The 24,996-nt window shown below is 37.8% G+C and overlaps 1 protein-coding gene across 1 annotated transcript in view; it reads right to left on the reverse strand.

Annotated features, from left to right (window-relative positions):
• MDGA2 (MAM domain containing glycosylphosphatidylinositol anchor 2) overlaps window positions 1–24,996 on the reverse strand; it is a 778,105-nt gene that overhangs the window by 204,303 nt on the left and 548,806 nt on the right. The window contains exon 7 of the mRNA XM_045799284.2: window positions 3,236–3,565. Coding sequence (XP_045655240.1) covers window positions 3,236–3,565 — 330 coding nt within the window. The remainder of the gene's footprint in view (window positions 1–3,235; window positions 3,566–24,996) is intronic.

Consider the following 24,996-nt stretch of genomic DNA (forward strand, 5'->3'; position numbering starts at 1 on the left):
CATTTAACATATAGAAAATGTCTAACACATAAGAAAATCACTGACCACTTGGCCAATCCCAAATTCCCTAAAACAGTAATAATATAAATAGGAAAATCCAGAATCTAAGAGGTCCCCACATATTTACTTATTTCTTAACAGTAGTTTCCTTCTCTTTGACTTTACTCACCCAATCTGTGGGAATTTCCTCTGAATCCTCCCGTGTGGTTCACAGACTTAATGGAGTCCAAGGTTTTCCTCCATGTTATAGCCTGTTCATTCTCACCGTTCAAACTCTACCCCCAGGAATATCTCTGTATCTCATATGAAAGTACTGCTATAAGGGTCTTCTACTATGTGAGGATAAAAATAATTTTTTCGATACCAGTTGAATCACGCAATGTCAGATCTATAAATCTTTATACTATAATCTGGTATTCCATTATGCTGTAATCAAAACAGAACACCAAAGCTAGTTTTAGCATAAAGATAGAATATGTGATTGCCTTCGGTGACTCATCCTTTGGGTTAAACATCTTCTCCAGGTCTCTCTATTAGAATACAGTCCCCTGCGCACGCCAGGCCCATGACCATGCCACCTATGCAGACGCACTTGAAAGGGCCCTGGCTTGAATTAATGCTTTGATGTTGCCATAGTGAAATTCTTAGCAAGTTTTGAACAACGGGTCTCCTTCCTATTTCCACTGGACACCACAAATGATGGAAATTCCTGGCTCTAAGAGTGATAACATCTTAAATCATGGTATAAATTGGGTGCTGAATAACTTTTCTTAAAGTCAGTAGGGAATTACGAGAGCCAGAGAGAGACACCAAATGCTTATCTTTCAGAGGGAATAGGAGGAAAGAAAAACCTAGAAAGGAAAGTTATGTGAACAAATTAGCTCATTTCTTGATTTAATCATTATTTTTTGAGTACCTGCAAAGTACCATCTATTGTTCTAGATGCACAGATTACAACCATGAGCAATACTGACAAAGGCCCAGCCTTCCGGGAGCTACCACTCCAAGGAGGAGACAGACGATAAGCAGTCTGTCTGAGGTGGGTGGGGGCCAGCAAGGGGCGTGTTTTGAAAGAGGACTTCATATGTCTTTTAACTCCAGTATTGCTACTTTTGGTAACCAGACAAAATAATAATTGCTTAAGAAATTTTACTTATTAACAAGTAAACTTTTATTACTAAGAGGCATTTCTCAAATATTTTCTGCTTTTCTGATCATCTTTTGGCATTTTTTTTTTTTTTTAGGATTTTTAGAAAGTTCATGAATCAATGCTAGTTATCTTCCCTGCCATTTACAGTACAAAGTTTGAAGTGGGTAACGTAAATCGTATATTTAAAAATAAATGTTAGGGGCGCCTGGGTGGCACAGCGGTTAGGCGTCTGCCTTCGGCTCAGGGCGTGATCCTGGCGTTATGGGATCGAGCCCCACATCAGGCTCCTCTGCTATGAGCCTGCTTCTTCCTCTGCCACTCCCCCTGCCTGTGTTCCCTCTTTCGCTGGCTGTGTCTATCTCTGTCAAATAAAGAAATAAAATCTTTAAAAAAATAAAAATAAAAATAAATGTTAAAACTAACTTTGTAGATATTATATAATACTCCTTACTTCTGTCCATTCTATGCTCCCTCTTTCATCTATGTTTAATGCTGTATGAACCGTGCTACCATCAGACAAGTCTGTTTCGAAAGCAGCCTGGATTCTTTGGATCTGGGTTTGTGTCACTGGTTCTGAAGACAACAGCAACGACAAGCAAACAAAAAAAGCAATGCTCATAATTCTGGAAAATCGTCCCTCATAATTAAGGACAGATAATCCTGGATCCTATAAAACTGTTGTCACTCTGACAGGAAATATCACTGTGGGATGTCATCTAGCGCACTGATGTAAGCAATCAATGGATATTTGTTGACTGAAAGAAAAATTCAACAAATGATGACCAAGCATATCAAAAGCTTTCTGTTAGATGTCCTAAAATGAGTCCATCTCCTAGTGCTAGCACCGATTTGGAAATAAAGGTTAGATAATAGTTATTATTAAAATAGTTATTATTATTAATTATTATTATTTTTCCTAGAAAGGACTATCTGTCCAAACACAAGTAAATTTCATCACTCTAATCTTTTACATTAACTGTAGCTGATAAAAATGGACTATCTCTTAGAAATAACGCAGAATGTGAAAAGTAAGCACCTTTGGTCAGCCTGAAGAATGGACGTATGTCCCTTAAGGAGTAAAATCAATCCAGCGTGCATTGCAATTTAGAATCATGAGAAGACACAAAATCACAGGGCAGTCTGTTACCCGACAAGAGTCAAAATGCCACCTGACTGGAAAGGAAAAGCCGTTTAAATGTTCTCAAAACAGTATGTCTGCTGGGTACAGTGTGCTCTATGTTTTCAACACATATTATTCACCCTCGAATTATATAAACATCCTAAGTTGAAATTCAGTCTGGTAACAAGCTGGCAAAATAAATAAAGCTACTTTGGTGTTGTCCAGATGCATACAGATTGCAGTTCAGGAATCACAGAGCTTTAAAACATCCTGTGAGGTAAGCTAGCGTGTCCTCCCATGCCAGAATCCTATCATTTACCTCATCTACAGATGGACATTTAATTGTGAGAAAATGGACAACATTTTTCATTTCTAACTTTAAAAGAAGGAATTTCACTCCAATATAGTTTTTTATTTAATCGTTCTCCTTGTAAAGAGAGTCTGTCATAACGTTCTTCAGAAAGTCACATCTGATTACAAGTTTAACACCTTTACCGTTGGTTTTCATTGGTGGAAAATACACTTCTTATAAATCTTATATTTGAATACTTCTAAATTACCTCTCAGTTTTTTCTTCTTAGGACTAAATATTTTGTTTGTTTAATATTTCCAAAATTTGTCTTAGCTCTTTAGGCATTTGTCGTTTAACTTTATGAATTAATATAATTTCAGAGTCTATAGAGGGTTCCTATTTAATTAAAAAAATATTTATTTAATCTGGAAGCCCATATCTATCACAGCCAATGCTATTACTTTTATTTGCAGTATTTCTGTAAAATCTCATGTAAATCTAAATCAGAGTAGAAATAACAATGCCTTTTAATGTGATATTTGTTGAGCATTCAGAATGTTAGATTTTGGTTCTAGGAAACTTAAAGAATAAGAATGGTCTGAGCTGGACTGAAGACTTTTGTCTGCTAAACATAAACTGTTCTCAATGTGAACATCACGAATATGCTTCTTACCTGTGCTGCTGGATATATTAACATCAATACTGATATCAGATATTCCTCCTCCCTTCAGAGATGCTACACACGTGTATGTCCCAAAATCCGTGAATTTTAAATCAATGATGTCCAAGTTTGTCGTTCCCGGGGAGACGTCCGGATCAGTCTGTGTAATAACCATCCGCTCAGAACTTCTTAATGGACGACCATTTTTAAACCAACTAAATGTTAACTCCTCAGAGGGAACAGCTTCTACTTGGCAAGATATTTTCACCTCACGCCCAATCTGGATGTTGTCGTCTTTGTGATAAGGATCTGGTGTGATCCAAAATCGTCCTTTTTTTAATGCTAAAACATAAAAATTCCATAAGTAGTTAGCGTTACTTCCATAATGTTAAGACTTCGTTCACTTAGGTAATCATCTCTGAGCTGAAATAAAGTAAAACAAAATAAAATAAAATGTATATAGGTTTCTTTATTATTTCCAAGTAGTGTGCATGTCAATAAACCTCATTCAAAAACTCTGGAAATATCTGAAGACCTAAGTCACTTAGAGACCCTCAACACTGATTTTTTATAAATTGGGTAATATCTTCCAGTGACACAGAAGGTGCTTTAAGTCTACATGTGATACTTAAACATTGTTGCCATTGAACTTTGAACAAATGATGCAACTTGATTATATAACATCATTAAGTATTAGAGTTAAAAACGATAATACGGATCATTAATCCCAATTCGATATCTATGCCATCCCTTAATTATGGCACAATTTCCCAGACAACTCAAATATTGCACAAATGTCAGATTAAAGAAAATTCTTCTACAATTTTATCTACATGCTGACCAAAACTAGTTTGGTAAGAATTGAGTCAGTTCACACTCATAATGCATTTTCATAGACTGAAATAATCTGAATTGAAAAAGAAAATTGTTTTCAAAACATTTGCTGTGACTGTTCTATTCCACCATACATAGATGTTTCCAGTTGAAACTGTTTGCTGGCTCTCTCGTGCAGATGGCCAGAAGAACATCTCGGCAGATGGTTTGGAAAACATGCTGTGTCTGTATCCTAACAGTGGTGCTTTCTGGGTGCAAGGTCAGTACTGTTCTCACAGCCTGTGTCAGCAGTGATGACTACCAGAGGCTTCTGGAAGGGCATCTACTGGTCTCCTTAGGGTGCCAGTTCTGAACTTTGAATGATACTGTGGGATTCAATAAAGAATAGGGTTTGTTCTTTTTGCTCACAGTGATTCTTATACACACATCCTTCTCTTTACTAACACCCTACCCATTTCCCTTTCCCTTAATATCACTTTATATCCCTATATGACAATACGTAGCATATGCATGGCCACAGAATTATCAGAATAAAATATTGTCCATTCACTTTTACCATCAAGCCATATATAAATGACACTGGCAAAAATGATGTGAATTTAGAAGACCCACAGCTAGTGGAGGCCTTCTAGCTGCATTCTGGGCAACCATTCCTGAGTTTAACCTGATTTTCCTTGGTTCATCCCATAAAGGCCAGAAACACCATTGAAATCTGTAGAACTATATAAGAATGCACTAGAGATTAATACAGTTTTAATCTTAAAATTTTTTGGTTTTAGTTTTTTTTTTACTCGTCAGCCCCAAATATTTTCATCTGTTTTTTTTTGTTTGTTTGTTTGTTTGCATCTTAGTGAGGAGAGATAAATGAATATTAGAAATGATGTTTATATCCTTCTTTTTATTCAAGAAAAATTTATTGGGTTCCTGTTCACGACTAGGCACTACATAGGGCCCTTATTACACATGATGAGCAAAGTAGACATAACCCTTACCCTCATGTATTGTACTCATAAGACTACAGTCCAGTTTATCCATCTGACATTTACGGTACTCATGTCTAGAAAAACCACACTCTACATAAATAGTAAATATTAGAAGTCTGAAGAAATCTGAATCTCAGAGAATCCTGTAAAATATTGTTTAGAAGGGGTTCCTGGCTGGCTTAGTCGGTGGAGCACAAGACTCTTGATCTCAGAGCCGTGAGTTCGAGCTCCACGTTGCATGTAGAGAGTACTTAAAAACCTTAAAAAAATATATCATTTAGAAAAGGCACAAAGCTTCAATCTTAATGAAAACACCAAAAAACAAATATTTAAATCACACTTTCATATTGTTAGTCATTACATTTTTCCACAGTAAAAGGCAACTGATGAACCTTATTTATTCCTAACCATACCTTTATCAGTACATGACTGTAGGATGAAATTAGGAAAAATTATGTCATTCTATTACCCAGTGCCATACATTTATATTTTTTATTGGCACTGAAATATGATTTTGTATCTGGAAATGCCTATATTTGGCTACTATATTTGGTATATAATATTGTGCACATATAATTCAAATGCAATTAAATTTCTGTAACGCATTATGCACATATAATTCAAATGCAATTAAAGTTCTTTTCTTTTAAAGGTTTTATTTACTTACTTGAGAGAGAGAGCACATGAGAGTGAGCACAACTTGGGGGAGAGGCAGAGGGAGAGGGAGAAGTAGGCTCCCCGCTAAGCAGGGAGCCTGATGTGGGGCTCAATCCCGGGACTCTGGGATCATGACCTGAGCCAAAGGCAGAGGCTTAACTGACTGAGCCACCCAGGTGCCCCTGCAATTAAAGTTCTATAACACAAAGTAAACCATATCATACAATAGTTTTTCTTTTTTTTTTAATAGTTCTAAAAAAACATAGTATGTCAAGGAGCATATACTTTTGTTAGCACCATAATATTCAAATGAGTTTCCTTTTATTTGGTAAGAATTTTCCTTTTTCTGTTTCTATAGAAAAATGATATGCTTAAATAAAAATTTTAAACAGACAATTCTTATTTTAAAAAGTTTAAATATATATGTTAATTTATTAATAGCTTCATATGGAGGTAGATTTAGAATAAATTTCATTCCAAAATTATATTGGCGGCTACAAACAAACAAAAATTCTGATGTTTCAGTGACTACCATTTATTTATCAGGCAGTTACTGTTGTCTAGCTCTGTTCCCTGCATAGGGACATATTAAACTGATAATGCCATTGACAGAACTGAAAACTCATTAGAATAGTTCGATTTAAACAACAAAAACAACCCAAAAGCCATGGATTTAAAAAAAAATCATAATATATGTGTTACAAACTGTTTTACTCATCAAAAATGACTTTTAAAATCCAAAGTAAAAAAAAATGAAAGATTATAAATCTAATAATTAATAAATAAAATTCAATATGATACACAACTATTTTTTTAATAAAAAGCAATATAATCAAGTGGGATTTTAAAATGAGCTCATTGCTACAAATATTTGTTTTTCTCAGTATCAGACCACTCTACAACTTGGCCAGTGTCAATAGCATTAGTCTTCCAAATGACAGATTCTTTTTTTTTTTTTTTAAGATTTTATTTATTTATTTGACAGAGAGAGAGACAGCCAGCGAGAGAGGGAACACAAGCAGGGGGAGTGGGAGAGGAAGAAGCAGGCTCATAGCAGAGGAGCCTGATGTGGGGCTTGATCCCATAACGCCGGGATCACGCCCTGAGCCGAAGGCAGACGCTTAACCGCTGTGCCACCCAGGCGCCCCTAAATGACAGATTCTAAAAAGGAGAAGAGGGACAAGTCAGTCTGGCAAGTGAGCTAAAGTTAAGAACGTCACAATAAGCAGCACGGATCAGTAGCATGTGACTGGAGAGCCGTCTCACTGAGTTTGTTTTATCTTGCCCCACAACAGAATACCTACTTTTACATACACAACAGAAATGTTCTAAGGAAAAAGAAATACTGTGTGTGTGTGTGTGTGCGCACGCAGGCACGTGCGTGCGTGTCACCATCTCTAGTAACAGCAGACAGCTAAATTTATGTGATTTTCTAACTTTGGCTGCTCAGAAAACTAAAAGCATGGTTCTGTAAATTAAGCACAGGTACATTAAGATCTTGAAACCTAATTCTAGTTTTTCAATTTTATGTGGTCCAATATAGGCAATCCAATTTTTATGGGTCAAGTGCATCATTTATAAAAATAGAAGGTGATAGTATTAGGCTCCCTCTGAGACCCATTGTGAGAAACAGCTTATTAGCAATAGTGTACAGCTTTGAAAATATAAAGTGTTTAATACAGTTAATCGACTGGGAAGCAGGTTCCTTCGTTTATAATTAAACACTCTCTTTTTCAGTGAACAATTTACAGTAGTTCATGCAATGTTAATTTAAAGTCATTTCCTGCTAACCAGTTAAGATTTCAAATGCTTAAAATCAATCTGCGATTAGTACCAGAGTATAACAAGGATCCAATAGACATAACAGGACTCTACAGAACTAAAGAAATTCTACAGAAAAAGAAAGGAGAAATCCCTTTCCCCAAATGCAATTTCTTAGTCTGACTATTGAAAATCCCCTAACACCAGCCTGAGAGAACATTACATTTAGCTTAATGTATCATAAATTGTGATGGATGAAGCTCAAAAGGTACTTGTTTAGTCTGGCAGTTCCTGTAAAGAATTGGCTTCAAGCTGAGCCTCTGTTTTGGATAATCAGTTTAGAAACATCGCCACATAACCCATAGCCCTGGTTTTTTAATATTGTGAGAACTGAATACAAACTTGGCCCACATTCACTTCTGACAAGGTACTCATGAGAATATTCTAGCTCTGCGAACAGGATGAAACCCATGTATTAGAGTCAGGCCACTGCAAAGAGCTGGGTGAAGCTTGCTGCTGACCTTTCTCTAGAGGTACAAGTGTGTTGTTGCCGAGGAATGTCTACACTTCTGAAGAAGACCTCCGTTATTTAAAATTAGATTACTTTTTGAGTTTATATTTGAAAGAGAGACTACTGGCTTTGGAGAAGTCTACGCCTGTGGCTTCCAGGAATATAATATCAGCTCAATGCAGACGAAGACAAAGAGAAGCTAGGAGACTGTATCTTGCCTGTAACCATAGACTTAAAAATCATAAAATGCACTGCCTGTCAAATGTTCTACCAGTATACAGCACACAGTGGTTCTAGGATGAAATATAATTTGTTGATAGAACAAAAAGTGATATTAAATGCCATTAAACATGTTTTAAATTTTAACAAGGAAGCATCTTCTTGCAGATATGAGATATCAGGTGTCAGCTTTTTAACCTCTGCTAAGAATCTCTTTTAGGAGGATGGTGAGAAACAGAGTGACCCCGCCCACTCTTCTAAATAGTTAAATTAGTTAAAAATCCCCAAGTATACCAATTCTTATAATATCAGTAGGATTCTGGACAACACGAAAACTGGCAAAATTTTGCTGAGAGAAATGGATCTAGAAGTCATTAACCATGTCATCAGACAAAAAAAAAAAATGATTTTCTACTTATTTTTTGTTAAAGACAATAAAAATATTTAAGTGGAAAATGAGCATTTGCCAGTCCTACATGATACCAATTCAATAAACAGTTGGGAATAAATTACATCAGCAAAGCAACTTAAGAAATAGTAAATGATAGTATATATAATATGCCCTATTATAATTAGATGCTGGTCTTTCTCTTCAAGGAGACTGTGAACACCTAGGGAGTGGGGCCATGCCTTATTCTTCTTTATTGTCCCAAGTTTTGAAGCTGGTTCCTTGGTAGAGTTGGTATTCAAGAGCTTTTGTCAAATTTAATTAAAGCTGACATTTCAAAGCATTAACTTAACAAAGTCCAATCATTTCCATTCAGTGCGATATGTCCATGTTAACTCTTTTTGTTTGGTGGTCCCGTGTTTTGAGATGCCTCAGGGCAGGAGGAATAAGATAGAGGAAAGAGAAGAGATTTGATGTCCTCTAAGTTTCAGGGTTTTTGTTGTTGTTGTTGTTGTTTTTGCTTTTTTTTGTGAGAGCAGAATGATATTGATGAATAAACAGTATTAATATAGGAATGTATGAACAAAAAGGGATTCTGTACAGAAAAACTCAGGAGACCTCATTCTATCATGGCCACTGACTCGTTAGTTATGTATCCTAGTCATATAATGTGTCAGGGACATCAGCCACCGAATGTAATGTCTGTTACTCATCCCTCCATTGTAAGGAGCCTGAATTTCATGAAAAAGGGCTTGTTTACATGCTTTAGAGCTCAGTTGATAATCACTTCTAAGGAGAGATGAAAGAATGAAGAAAACTGACATCTAAGCACAGTTATATTATCTGAAATAGTATTTGCCAAAACTTATTTCAGAAAAAGGTCAAGAGGGATCATGTTAAAAGAAAGCAGAACAAATAAAGTTTGGGAACTGACTATATGAATAAAAGTTTGCTTTCCTGCAGAACTTCTCAGAGCTTTGAACATGTTAACACGCATACTGCAATACTCCTAGAGGGGCTCATAGTATATATTTTTAAAATCCTTTATTTATGGAACATCTTTCAGGACCAGTATCTCACAGGATAAAGTAAAAGAATCTATCAATTGATGAGAATCACTGAAAGACTCTAAAATTAGATTTCATTCTTGATGTTTCAGGAATTTCCATTATGAGCACCACAAAATAATTGACAAGATGTGATTCTTTTGTGAAAATAAAATTTATGACTGGAAAACTAAAAGAAAGGGAAATATCTTTAAGCTCAGATGTATCGAACGTCACACTGAAGTTATAAAACATATTTCAGAGCCATGTCATAAACCCATCTGCACCAACAGCGGTGTGTTGTCTCTTTCCTTTCCTGGCCGACCAGCATTTTTAAAAATTTAATATATCAGTTTGTTCCTATCTTGGAAACACACATTTTGGAATATGCAAGTAGCATTAAAAGGGAATTAAGTGTACTAGCTTCTATACAATTTGCAATTATTGATACAAATTAGTAAGGCTTAATCTAGCTCAGCTGCTTGAGGAGATAACAATATTTACCTATTTACACCTTATGTTGTTATAAAAAAGCACTTGAAGTGTTATAAGAAGCAGTAAAGCTTCTAGACGATGGATAGGAGTGGGGAGGACTTTTTTTGGTATATATTATTAGGTATTCGTATACTCACTCCCCTTTATCTAACAACCCCAACTGCCAATCTGTAGTCTGAATGAAAGTTCATTAATAATGCAAGGACAACAATAAAATCATTACACCCATTTCCTGAAAGTACTTTAAAATAGCACCCCTGATCATGTGAATGCAGAATTAGATGCTGGAAGGAAGTTGGGGTTCTATTTAATTATGAAGTATCAAGGCTCTATTTATTTTGTGAATTTACTCAAAGCTAATTACTATAGTTAATCATTCAAATTGTTCAAGCAAAGTATGGTTGAATTTTAATTGTCTTTTAAATGTCCTTGCTCAGTAAAATAACTGCAGGTAAGTATTTGGGGTAGGAATTAAAGTAAGAAGAGATCTTTTAGATAGGCACAAATTTTGCTTTTTGATATAAACCCGACCTTGAGAAAAGGGAAAAGAAGTGGACTCAAATAATACTATCATTGTCATTATGATTTTGCCATTCTTACCATTTCAGCCCTAAATTATCAATCAATTACCAAAGTGCCTATGTAATGTCCCAAATAGACACAAGCATTTTCATACTATAGCTACAACATAAATGGTACTTGACACAGCATGACGTCTTCACACCAGTTATCTAAATAGGAGAATAGGAAGCAGCACAACTTACTTCCCTATGATGTCACAAATTAGCAGGTAGTTCGAGTTCACCTTCCCTATCAAATTTAATTATACCTCTTCACTATGAGAAATAAGAATGCATCCAGGGTGAATTACATTTTTTGTTAAGTTTTTAAAGAGCCAGGACTAGAAACAGCTATAAAATGAAGTGCAGCTTTGAAAGGCCTGTGCTAACTATAGTTCTTTTGAAGTCCTTTTGAAAATAGTACATCCTTAATATTTATGGAATCGATCACGTAGCAGTGAAAACTGGATGAAAATAATGAGACTAACTGAAACCAAAAAACTTTCTTTACTTTCCTGTTTTCCTTATTTTGCTGTCTCAAAGCTGGGGCCTTTTTCCTTTCCAAACTCACTCTGCCCATCTGAACCCCAATGCCCGGCATTCTTTTGGTTACCCACTTGCTTTTGAAATTTTAATATCTTATTTTCCATATGCTATTTACTCTTAGAATGGAAAATTATTTAAGTCACATCTAAACTTAGAACACTTTTCTTTTCTTTTCAAGATTTTATTTATTTATTTGATAGAGAGAGACAGCCAGTGAGAGAGGGAACACAGGCAGGAGGAGTGGGAGAGGAAGAAGCAGGCTCCCAACGGAGGAGCCTGATGTGGGGCTCGATCCCAGAATGCCGGGATCACGCCCTGAGCCTAAGGGAGACACTTAAGGACTGAGCCACCCAGGAGCCCCTTAGAACACTTTTCTTAACCCTGATAGTCCTTCAAACTCTTTGCAGCATATTTCTTAAAAAAAAATGTGAATCACTAGTTACTCCTGCTGTTTCATCTTGCACTTATTCACCTGGCCAGTTCACACACTGGCTTTCACTGGTGTTATTACAGCATTGAAGACTCAAATTTAGCAATAACCTGTTAACCAATTAACACAATGATTTTTTCCAGTTCTTTTCCATATTTATATATCACTTACATTTTGTACTACCTATCACTTTACATTATTGACTCCTTTTTCCTTCTTGAAAATCTTTTTTTTACTGATTTCTATGACTGGTAAAATATGAGATCATATTTACGAAAATAAATCAGTAGTCTTTGCTCCCCAGCATCACAATTGTCATGACATGTTCTCTAGCCCTTTTTAGTTCACTTGGATTTTATTATTCATCTATAGCTGTAAAGTCAGTTTTTGTTGAGAAGGAAAGAATTTTTATAATTTATTTTGCCATAACTGTAGACTACGGATGTTTTCCTTAATCTTCTACCTTCCATTTTGCTGCTCATGTTTGGTGACATGAGATCATTGTTTGTTGTTTCTTGATACACAAAATGTTGCAACCAGATCCATGCACATGTCAATTTAAATTAAAACAACGGTTAAATCATTTACATATATTCTTCCATTTTAACATTAAAGAGCAAGAAAAATAACCTAGATATATTAAATGCTCAAATGAAAAAAAAATCTGTATTCCCTAGGAATTTATATAAATTATCCTTTTTTAAAGATTTTATTTATTTATTTATTTATTTGAGAGAGAGAGCATGAGACAGAGAGCATGAGCAGGGGGGAGGAAGAGAGGAGGAAGGGGAAGCAGGCTCCCACCAAGCAGGGAGCCAGATGCGGGGCTCAATGCCAGGACCTGGGATCATGACCCAAGCTGAAGGCAGACGCCCAACCAACTGAGCTACCCAGGTGCCCATAAATTATATTAACTACCTTCTCTTGTCCTGTGAGAATTTGAAGAGTCAATATCATTGATGAAACCAACTAAACATTCCCCTCAACATGACCAAATATTAGAGAGGTTTCTTCCTAACTTTAGGTCCCTGACCTCCCTTTTCTTAGAGCTAAATTTACTTTTAGAAAACTTGCAATTGTAAATTCTTTCTCTGCCCCTTTGAGATGTAAATCTCCTACAAGCCAGAATGTCTTAAGAAATGTCCTTCTCAAGCATCTGGGAGCCACCCCTCTAAAAAGTAATCATTGAAGGAGATATTGCATCTATCTCCCAGTCTCTATAGGAGGGTAGGAGCCTAACTTTGAAAAGTGAAAGGACTACTTAGACGCCCAGGTAGCTTAATCTCATTGGCCGTCCTCCTTCCTAATACCTTCTAGTACTTTCCCATTAGCTCACTCCAGCATTTAAAAATCTTCCCACCTTTTGTTTCAGTGGAGTTGAGTTTAATCTATCTCCTCTATTCCAGTAGTCCTCGTCCCTGTTTCAATAGTCTTGAATACAGTCTTCCTTGTTGTTTCATAACATGTCTGGTGCAATTTTTCTTTCACACCAATAGATGTAGTTGCAAGCATTATTAAAACAGACAAAAGTAGGATCAGTCTAGAAAATTCATTGCTGCAAAGTTTTAAACACCAAGGAAATAATGCTTATGATTACAACACACACACACAAACACACATAGACTGTATGTCATTCAAAGATGAAATGTCACATGAGTACAAGTGCGTTTGAGGGTCACAGAGGTTAATTTAATCCCTAATGAAGGTATGCTTCCTCCAAAGTGGAAAACCCTGTTTTTTTTTTTAAAGAATTTATTTACTTATTTGACAGAGAGAGAGACAGCCAGCGAGAGAGGGAACACAAGCAGGCGGAGTGGGAGAGGAAGAAGCAGGCTCACAGCGGAGGAGCCTGATGTGGGGCTCGATCCCATAACGCCGGGATCACGCCCTGAGCCGAAGGCAGGCGCTTAACCGCTGTGCCACCCAGGTGCCCCGAAAGTGGAAAACCCTGTTAAATACCCTGGAGTGTAGAGCTTCTAACAGTAGACTACAGGACAAGTATCTGGATTTGTAGGTTAACTAACAGATCACAGGACTGCTAAAATGAGGTGTGAAGAGATGGGCTCTAAAACTAAGTAAATTTAATACATATGTTATAAAGAGAAATGCATAACATTCACTTTGAAAAAAGTACCCCCTACTTGGTTTAGAAGTTTTTAAAGCAGATTTTAGAAATACGTATTATAGTTTATTCTCTTTTTTTAATGAGAAAATTATGGCATATAAGCAAGTGGCACACCATCATTTTGATGGTGGCAGAGAAATGATTTTACAGCCCAAAGAGTTGGTAGTTAGGCCATCCATTGACTCTGATCTTTACAGGAACAAAAGCAAGGAGGGAAATACTAATTTCATATTTCATAGTTTCTGGGAGTTAAAATTCTCCAACTTCTTAAACAAACAAAAAATGAAAAAAAAATTCCTGGTTCAAGATCTAAATGGAATTTATCTTTTGAACTTGTAGAAACAAGACACATGAGAAGCAGCATTTTAAACCATACCTGTGGGAGAGAGGAGTTAAGATGGCAGAGGAATAGGGGACCCCTTTTTCAGCCAGTCTCCTGAGTCGAGCTGGATAGGTACCAGACCAGCTTAAACATCCACGGAATCAGCCTGAGACACAGGAAGATACACCTGGATCTCTACAAATGAACATCTCCAGCGCCGAGTATTGAGGTACGAAGCGGGGAGCCGTGAAACCGCGCACAGATATCGGAAGATAAACGGAAGGGGGAGGGAGCCGCCACGTTCGGCGCCAGGAAGCGGTAGCCACCTGCACGGGGGAGCGGGCGGACTCGCGGTAGGCACCCGAGAAACAGCGCGCGCCACCAGGCATTTCTCGGAACTCTGGAATCCCGGTGCGCTCACCGGAAATAGACTGAGACCGGGAGATCCGGGAGCGCGCGGGGCGGCTGGCGGCGTTAGAAACACAAAGGACAGAGACGCGCCGGCCCTGGAAGTGAGGGCAGGGACGCCGGGTGTGGGGTGCACATCCCGGGACGCTGCAGGGTTGAGCAGCACCAACAGAAACAGAGTTAAAGTGGCCAGAACATCAGTGGAGAACGGGCCGCAATCCCTCTGTCTGAGACAGAGGCTGAAATTCGGCCGCTGCTGCTCTGACTCTCAGAAGAGGCACAGCAAACCGCCAGGGAAAGCCGCCAGAGAACAAAAGCCTGGAAATACCGGCTCAGGGAGTGCCCCTCCCCATCCCCCCTCGCAGGGGACGCCGAGACTCTACCCAAACAGGGTTGCCTGAGTATCAGCGCGGCAGGCCCCTCCCCCAGAAGGCAGGCTGAAAAATCAAGAAGCCCACAACCCGGGCGCCTGGGTGGCGCAGTCTTGGAGCGCCTGTCTTTCGCTTAGGGCGTGATCCCAGCGTTCCGGAAAGGAGTCCCTCATCGGGCTCCTCCGCTGGGAGCCTGCTTCTTCCTCTCTCACTCCCCTGCTGTGTTCCCTCTTTTGCTGGTTGGCTCTCTGCCACATATAAATAAATAAAATCTTTAAAAAAGAAGCCCACATCCCCAAGATCCCTATAAAACAAGGGGCACGGCCTGGGACCCAGTCAATAATTTGGGCTCTGGACAACCCCGCATCCTCTCCTCATCAGAATGACAAGAAGGAGAAGCCCCCCCCCCCCCCCAGCAAAGAAAAGACAGTGAGTCTGTGGCCTCTGTCACAGAAATAATGGATATCGATGTAACCAAATTATCAGAAATGGAATTCAGAGTAACGATGGTCAAAATGATGAGTAGAATTGAAAAAAGTATTAACGAAAATGTTACTGAGGATATAGAATCCCTAAGGTCAGAAATGAGAGCGAATCTGACAGAAATTAAAAATTCTATGAGCCAAATACAGGCAAAACTAGAGGCTCTGACGGCCAGGGTCACCAAAACAGAGGAACGTATTAGTGAATTGGAGGATGGGTTAATAGAGGAAAAAACCAAAATAGAAGCTGCTCTTAAAAAAATCCAAGCCCACGAATGTAGGTTACGGGAGATTACTGACTCAATGAAACGATCCAATGTCAGAATCATCGGCATCCCAGAGGGGGTGGAGAAAAACAGAGGTCTAGAAGAGATATTTGAACAAACTGTAGCTGAAAACTTCCCTAATCTAGCAAGGGAAACAAACATTCGTGTCCAAGAGGCAGAGAGGACCCCTCCCAAGCTCAACCACGACAAACCTACGCCACGTCACGTCATAGTGCAATTCACAAATATTAGATCCAAGGATACAGTATTGAAAGTGGCCAGGGCAAAGAAATTTCTCACGTACCAAGGCAAAGGCATCAGAATTACATCAGACCTGTCCACACAGACCTGGAATGAGAGAAAGGGTGGGGGGGGGCATTTTTAAAGCTCTTTCAGAGAAAAACATGCAGCCAAGGATCCTTTATCCAGCAAGGCTGTCATTCAGAATTGATGGAGAAATAAAGACATTTCAGAAACGCCAGCCATTAACCAATTTCGTAACCATGAAACCAGCCCTACAGGAGATATTAAGGGGGGTTCTATAAAGGTAAAAAGGCCCCAAGAGTGATACAGAAAAGAAGTTAAAACCAATACAAAGACTTTACTGGCAACATGGCATCATTAAAATTCTATCTCTCAGTTCTTAGTGCCAATGTAAATGGTTTGAACGCTCCATAAACGCCACAGGGTTGCAGATTGGATAAAAAGAAATGACCCATCCATTTGCTGTCTACAAGAGACTCATTTCGAACCCAAAGATGCATTCAGACTGAGAGTAAAGGGATGGAGTACCATCTTTCATGCAAATGGACCTCAGAAGAAAGCTGGGGTAGCAATTTTCGTATCAGACAGATTGGATTTTAAACTAGAGACTATAGTTAGAGACGTAGAAGGGCACTATATTATTCTTAAAGGAAGTATTCAACAAGTGGATATGACAAGTATAAATATATATGCCCCCAGCAGGGGAGCAGCAAGATACACAAGCCAACTCTTAACCAGAATAAAGAGACATATAGATAAAAATACATTAATAGTAGGGGACCTCAACACTCCACTATCAGAAATAGACAGAACACCCCGGCAAAAACTAAGCAAAGAATCAAAGGCTTTGAATGCCATACTTGACGAGTTGGACCTCATAGATATATATAGAACACTACACCTCAGAACCAAAGAATACTCATTCTATTCTAATGCCCATGGAACATTCTCAAGAATAGACCATGTTCTGGGACACAAAACAGGTCTCAACCGATACCAAAAGACGGAAATTATCCCCTGCATATTCTCAGACCACAACGCTCTGAAATTGGAACTCAACCACAAGGAAAAATTGGAAGAAACTCAAACACTTGGAGACTAAGAACTATCCTGCTCAGGAATGACTCGATAAACCAGGAAATCAAAAATCAATTTAAACAATTTATGGAGCCCAATGAGAATGAAAACACAACAGTCCAAAACCTATGGGATACTGCAAGGCAGTCCTAAGGGGGAAATACATAGCCATCCAAGCCTCACTCAAAAGAATAGAAAAATCTAAAATGCAGTTTTTATATTCTCGCCTCAAGAAGCTGGAACAGCAACAGAGGGACAGACCTAATCACGCACGAGGAAGCAGTTGACCAAAATTAGAGCAGAAATCAATCAATCAGAAACCAGAAGTACAGTAGAGCAGATCAACAGGACTAGAAGCTGGTTCTTTGAGAGAATCAATAAAATTGACAGACCACTGGTAACACTTATCCAAAAGAAAAGAGAAAGGACCCATATTATTAAAATTATGAATGAAAAAGGAGAGGTCACGACGAACACCATTGAAATTGGAAGGATTATTAGAAATTTTTATCAACAGCTATATGCCAATAAACTAAGCAATCTGGAAGAGATGGAATCCTTCCTGGAAACCTATAAACTACCAAGATTGAAACCGGAAGAAATTGATTCCTTAAACAGGCCAATTAATTATGAAGAAATTGAGTCAGTGATAAACAACCTTCCAAATAACAAAACTCCAGGCCTGGACGGTTTTCCTGGGGAATTCTACCAAACATTCAAAGAAGAAATAATACCTATTCTCCTAAAGCTATTTCAAAAAATAGAAACAGAAGGAAAGCTACCAAACTCATTCTATGAGGCCAATATTACCTTGATCCCCAAACCAGGCAAAGACCCCCTCAAATAGGAGAATTACAGACCGATTTTCCTAATGAATATGGATGCCAAAATCCTCAACAAGATACTTGCTAATAGAATCCAACACTACATTAAAAGGATTATCCATCATGATCAAGTGGGATTCATACCTGGGATGCAAGTGTGGTTCAATATTTGCAAATCAATAAGCGTGATACATCATATCAACAAGAAAAGACTCAGGAACCATATGATCCTCTCAATTGATGCCGAAAAAGCATTTGACAAAATACAGCATCCTTTCCTGATTAAAACCCTTCAGAGTATAGGAATAGAAGGTACCTTTCTCAATCTCATAAAAGCCATCTATGAAAAGCCTACTGCAAATATTATTCTCAATGGGGAAAAGCTGGAAGCCTTTCCCTTAAGATCAGGAACACGACAAGGATGCCCACTCTCGCCACTATTATTCAACATAGTCCTAGAAGTCCTTGCAACAGCAATCAGACAACAAAAAGGGATCAAAGGTATTCAAATTGGCAAAGAAGAAGTCAAAATGTCTCTCTTCTCAGATGACATGATACTCTATATGGAAAACCCAAAAGAAGCCACTCCCAAACTATTAGAAGTAATAGAGCAATTCAGTAACGTGGAGGGATACAAAATCAATGTTCAGAAATCTGTTGCATTTCTATACACGAATAACGAGACCGAAGAAAGAAAAATTAGGGAATCCATCCCATTTACAATAGCACCAAAAACCATACGTTACCTTGGAATTAACTTAACCAGAGACGTAAAGGACCTATATTCTAGAAACTATAAATCACTCTTGAAAGACATTGAGGAAGACATAAAAAGATGGAAAAATATTCCATGCTCATGGATCGGAAGAATTAACATAGTTAAAATGTCCATGCTACACAGAGCAATCTACTCTTTCAATGCTATCCTGATTAAAATACCGAGGACATTTTTCAAAGAACTGGAACAAATAATCCTTAAATTTGTATGGAAACAGAAAAGGCCCCGAATCTCCAAGGAACTGTTAAAAAGGAAAAACAAAGCTGGGGGCATCACAATGCCGGATTTTGAGTTGTACTACAAAGCTGTGATCACAAAGACAACATGTTACTGGCACAAAAACAGACAAATAGACCAATGGAACAGAATAGAGAACCCAGAAATGGACCCTCGGCTCTTTGGGCAACTGATCTTTGATAAAGCAGGAAAAAACATCCGGTGGAAAAAAGACAGTCTCTTCAATAAATGGTGCTGGGAAAATTGGACAGCTACATGCAAAAGAATGAAACTTGACCACTCTCTCACACCATACACAAAAATAAACTCCAAATGGATGAAAGACCTCAATGTGAGACAGGAATCCATCAAAATTCTAGAGGAGATCATAGGCAGCAACCTCTACGACATCGGCCAAAGCAACCTTTTTCATGACACATCCCCAAAGGCAAGAGAAACAAAAGATAAAATGAACTTATGGGACTTCATCAAGATAAAAAGCTTCTGCACAGCCAAGGAAACAGTCAAAAAAACTAAGAGGCAGCCCACGGAATGGGAGAATATATTTGCAAATGACACTACAGATAAAGGACTGGTATCCAAGATCTACAAAGAACTTCTCAAACTCAATACACGAGAAACAAATAAACAAATCAAAAAATGGGCAGAAGATATGAACAGACACTTTTCCAATGAAGACATACAAATAGCTAACAGACACATGGAAAAATGTTCAAAATCATTAGCCATCAGGGAAATTCAAATCAAAACCACACTGAGATACCACCTTATGCCAGTTAGAATGGCAAAAATAGACAAGGCAAGAGACAATTGTTGGAGAGGATGTGGAGAAAGGGGATCCCTCCTACATTGTTGGTGGGAATGCAAGTTGGTACAGCCACTCTGGAAAACAGTGTGGAGGTCCCTTAAAAAGTTAAAAATTGAGCTACCCTATGATCCAGCCATTGCACTACTGTTTACCCCAAAGATACAGACGTAGTGAAGAGAAGGGCCATATGCACCCCAATGTTCATAGCAGCAATGTCCACAATAGCTAAATCGTGGAAGGAGCCGAGATGCCCTGCAACAGATGACTGGATTAAGAAGCTGTGGTCCATATATACAATGCAATATTACTCAGCTATCAGAAAGAACAAATTCTCAACATTTGCTGCAACATGGACGGCACTGGAGGAGATAATGCTAAGTGAAATAAGTCAAGCAGAGAAAGACAACTATCATATGATTTCTCTCATCTATGGAACATAAGAACTAGGATGATCAGTAGGGGAAGAAAGGGATAAAGAAAGGGGGGTAATCAGAAGGCGGAATGAAGCATGAGAGACTATGGACTATGAGAAACAAACTGAGGGCCTCGGGGGGGGGGGAAATGGGATAGACCGGTGATGGTAGTAAGGAGGGCACGTATTGCATGATGCACTGGGTGTTACACGCAACTAATGAATCATCGAGCCTTACATCGGAAACCGGGGATGTACTGTATGGTGACTAACATAATAAAAAATCATTAAAAAAAATAAAAATAAAAAAAATAGAATAAAATAAAGTGTTAAAAAATGTTTCTATAAAAAAATAAATAAATAACCATACCTGTGGTGATCGTAACAATGTAATTCATAGGACTAGTTGTCAATCTATCTCTCAAGGTGACTTAATTACAGCAATTTTACATATAGAAACCTAAGGAGTATGGTCCACATGCACAGGTGTTCAGGTTAAAGTCAAAGATAAATCAAAAGATTTGTCTTGGTCACTATTCAACAGGAATGAATACAAGTTTACATTCTATGAGAAAGACCCAGGCAAGTTGTCACTGATGGTTATGGTTAGGGTGGTGTTCAGGGTTATATGAAAATATGTACTTTAAGTGTTAAGTGACATAGAAGGAAGATTCATAAATCTTAGAAAGGAGACAAGCTAAATGAGGAGCCAGGCTCTGTGAAGAGGTGGATAGAGGAACACCTGTGGACAAGGACAAGATGGGGAGGGCTACATGCCCTGGCATCCAGTGAAAATACTTTAAGAAGTGAAACATGTTGAGCACTTTGAGGAAAAAAAATAGTTTCACAATACATCCCCATATTAAATCAACCGTTGCATTGTTTACCGAGTTGTTGGATATAAACCAGCTCAGTGTTAGAACATTTTTACCAGAAACAATGACTTTTGTGTAGAAAGAGATGATCTGAACTCACTCTCAAAGGAAATGATGAGATGATAAGGCCAGTAATCCACAAAAGTTATCACTACTATTGAGAATTGAAGCTGTGACATCTGTAGTTCAGAACAGTAGTTTTCCAAATATGGACCCTAGACCAGCAACAAGAGCATAACCTGAAAACCTGCTGGAAATGCAAGTTCTTGGGTACTATCTCAGATTGAATGTATACTCCCTGGGTAGGGCTCCACCTCACCTAAATCTACAATTATCAGGTAGAACACAGCCACCTGCATTTTAGTAAGTCTACTGTGTGCTTCTGATGTATGTTCAAGTTTAAGAACTACTGTCTTAGAAAACAGTTATCTTTCCACCTTCCAGAAATGCAGAGCCAGAAGAGAACAGGGCAGGTCATCAGCCCATCTAGAAGGGCTGAGTTACTAAAGGACACGCTTTAAAGTGGCCACAGTGGATTTTTTTTTTTTTTAACTTTACAAGACCCTCAAGAGAGCGTTTATCCTGATAATAACACCAGAAATATTATTAAGGAACAGTTCCTGTAAGTATTAATTAAAAAAATTATCTAAATTGACCTCACACAACTTTACATGTAACTACTCCCTTTCAACATAGCTAAAAGCTAAGGAAAGTTTCACAAAACAAGTGATTTACAGATGTCTTCACAAACTGATAAAGATGTTAAGAGTGATCAATATTAAGTACCTTAAGGTCATCATTCTTTACCTAAGAAATTCTAACTCTCAAAGTATTGTGAATCTAACCCTCATTTAGGGAAAATCTAAAATAATCAATATGTTCATAATTTGGGATTGGGAAATTCATAGCCCATCAATTTTCATCTGAGTGTCAATGACTTTTTGGAGAGTCAATAAAGGTAACAGTGAAGACTACGTCTTCCAGGGTCAGACTGCCTGGTTCTAATATGAATTCTTCACTTATTAAAGGTGACCTTGCGCAATGAACTCAGTCTCCCAAATCTGAAAAATGGAGATCATAAAATTGAACCATGAAGCTCTGAGTATGTTGACGCCAACACAGAGTCAGCAAACAGTAGATGGCAGCTGCTTTCTAGTCAATGTTTCCTGACTCACAATGTATCTATTGCAAGGCTTGCTGCCAAAGGTACAGAGATGAAGAGCCTCGTGGCGGAGAAAACCATAGAAATAAATTTTATTTACAGTGCAGTGAAGACAAGGATTTAGAGTACTGGCTATTACGGAAGGGAATACTTTAAAACAGACAAACAAACACAACTAGTTACCATGGAGAAGGCAGGGAAGTCCTGAGAATTAGGGAAAAAAGAAGACATGGTTGAAGATGCTGAAAAGTCATTTCAGAGAGTGGATTCCATCATGAGCATGTGGAACAGAGATTTCTACTGTACCAACAATTGTTTCTAATTCAGCTTTCACTAATGATTCCACAAAATGTACTTCTCTGTGATTTCAACCATTCATTTCCATCCCCCTCCAGTCTCTCAGGCTGCAAGTTTGGTCCTCCTTTCAAGATTCACATCTTAAACTGTGCTCCTGATCTCAGCTCCAGCTCTGTGTGGAGCATGACACATCTTCCATTTTCTCCTCTGTGTTTCTCTTAAATTCTCTCTCACAACAAGGTCCTTCCCATGTATCTATAAATGTGATCATAATCTCCTCATTAATTAACACAAAGCAACAACAACGAAATAATAGAAAACCTTCCCTCAGTTTTACATCCTGGAGCTACATCTTATTTACTTTCCTTCCCTTTCTCATTGTCAAAACATTGATATATAAACCACTCACCCTTAACCTCTCTCAAATTAGTTTTGATTCCCACCAGTACCAGAATTTTAACAATTATCAGGGAAGATATGTTCCAAGGAGCTGCCATTCAGCCCACGCTCCCTACAGGCATTTGCTTTGTATTAACTTGTCCTGATCTTTTGTTTCTAGCTCCCAGACCCTCTTCCTACTTCCTGCGTCCTGCGTCTGGGCTCCTCTTTTCTCTTCTCCATCTACCCTACCACTTCACAACTTGTCCTGACACCCATCGTTTCTGACTCAGCACAGACGCCACCATAGTAAAACCTTCTGGCCCAACCTCTCTGAGTTACTGTTATTTCCAATCACCTGCTAGGTTTCTATGTGACGCAGGACTTCAGAGCCTACGTGCTTTTAAAACTACTTGTATTATTGCCTTAAAGAATATCTGGATTCCACCCCGGGCCCCAATAATGACACCTTCTTCTACACAAACCATCTTTCCTCCTTTGTCCTTTGAGGTTTGCAGGCTCCCAGAATTTGCCATTGCTATTGCATTCACCTAGTATGGGCATCTTTTCTATGCTATGTGTCCAAGTCCAACCCAGTCACCTAAGCCCAGATCCAATGTTATCACTTTCATGATACTTTCCCCAATCCATGCAATTAGATAGAAGAATTGTCATTATTCTATAACTGTCAGAAAACCGTCTTGCACATAGTTGTTTTCATACTATTTTGTATTTTCTAGGCTTACAAAGGTTCTGGCACACAGAGGTACGTGATATCGTTGTCTTCCTGAGGACTCTTCCACATGTCTTACACTTAGGTTAATGATAGGGAAGAACAAATCAAATAGACAAAGATGTAACATTTTTCATCCACTGGGGACATATCTGGAGCTCTTTCCAAGTAGTTACCGTATTGATTGTTATCACCTAATATTGACCTAAACAAATGGTAGTTAATTTTGTCAATTATTTTTTATTTTAAGAGTTGTTTGATAAATTAATTTAAAAAGCAACTGACTTATTGTCATTTATACCCACAAACTTGGTAGCCCCAGTGACAATAATGGAGTTTGTGTTTTACATCTCAGGATGATTCTTCTCATATTAAACTAAACCGAATTATTACAACCTTTTGAAAATCATCAAAAATGAAAAATCATTATCAAATATCAGTATAAAATACAAAAAAATAATTAGCAAATAAAACTAGGTGAGAAAACCAACTTTTACTCAATAAAGTATTTGTTCAGCAAATAGATTTGTCCTCCTTACACAGTGGGTGTCAGTTAGTGATGGTGCCTGATAAATAACATGTCTTTTGTGAGCTACTCTTCAAAATCTTATAGAATCTTGTTGCAGAATATTGTTCTTAACTGAATTATAACAAATGATCTGTCATTCTGAAAAACGATAGGGGAAAAATATACAACTATTGATTCCCGTATTGGTAATTCTTCAGATATTTTGGAAAAATTAAACAAAAATGTAAAAATGTGACACATGCAACATTTTCATTGATGTCTGTAATTCCTTGTGATTTGAAATTAAAATGATACATTTTTTCCCTTACATTTCCCAGCCATATGTGGCCATGTATGACTCTGTGAAATCTCAGGGCAGATGAAGATGCATAAATGGGGCTGCTGGAAATACAGTGCCATGTTTTATCAAGGTAGGACATATTTCAATATATGCAAGCATGTGTGTGTGCATATATATGTGTGTGTATATATTATATATGTGCTACCCAATTAGCACTATTTTAAAAAACATCTTTAATTACTCTGATTCCCCTTTTTTGCCTCTTATTTTACCTGTAAATATAATCTAATAAGAGAAATACATATTTAAGAGCATACTATATGGACCAGGCACCTTTATTCACAGGGTCACATGAAGCAAATCAATGAAAATTTTATGGAGCTATTATTCCAAAGACTGTCTCAAAATTAATTTTCCTGAATCCATTCTTTAGACCTGAGCGATAGTGCAATATACTAGCCAAATATGTTTTGTTTCATTACATGGTAACAAATAGAATGTTAATTGAAATTTAGCTAATGTGGAAAACATTTCCTTACCAGACATCCTGTGTAATTCTACTTACATTAAACAAAACAAAACAAAAAAACAGATAAACATCTTTGCTTGTAGCAAAGTTAAAACTCACTCAGTTGGAAACTCAGAGAAGACATTTTGGAATTATAAAAAGTTTTTTTTTTTTTTTTAATAACGTAAATCATTTTACGGCCACAAC

Source organism: Ursus americanus, chromosome 35 (assembly GCF_024610735.1).
Source record: "Ursus americanus isolate L20-20 chromosome 35, mUrsAme1.1.p, whole genome shotgun sequence".
In the NCBI taxonomy this organism is placed as follows: Eukaryota; Metazoa; Chordata; class Mammalia; order Carnivora; family Ursidae; genus Ursus; species Ursus americanus.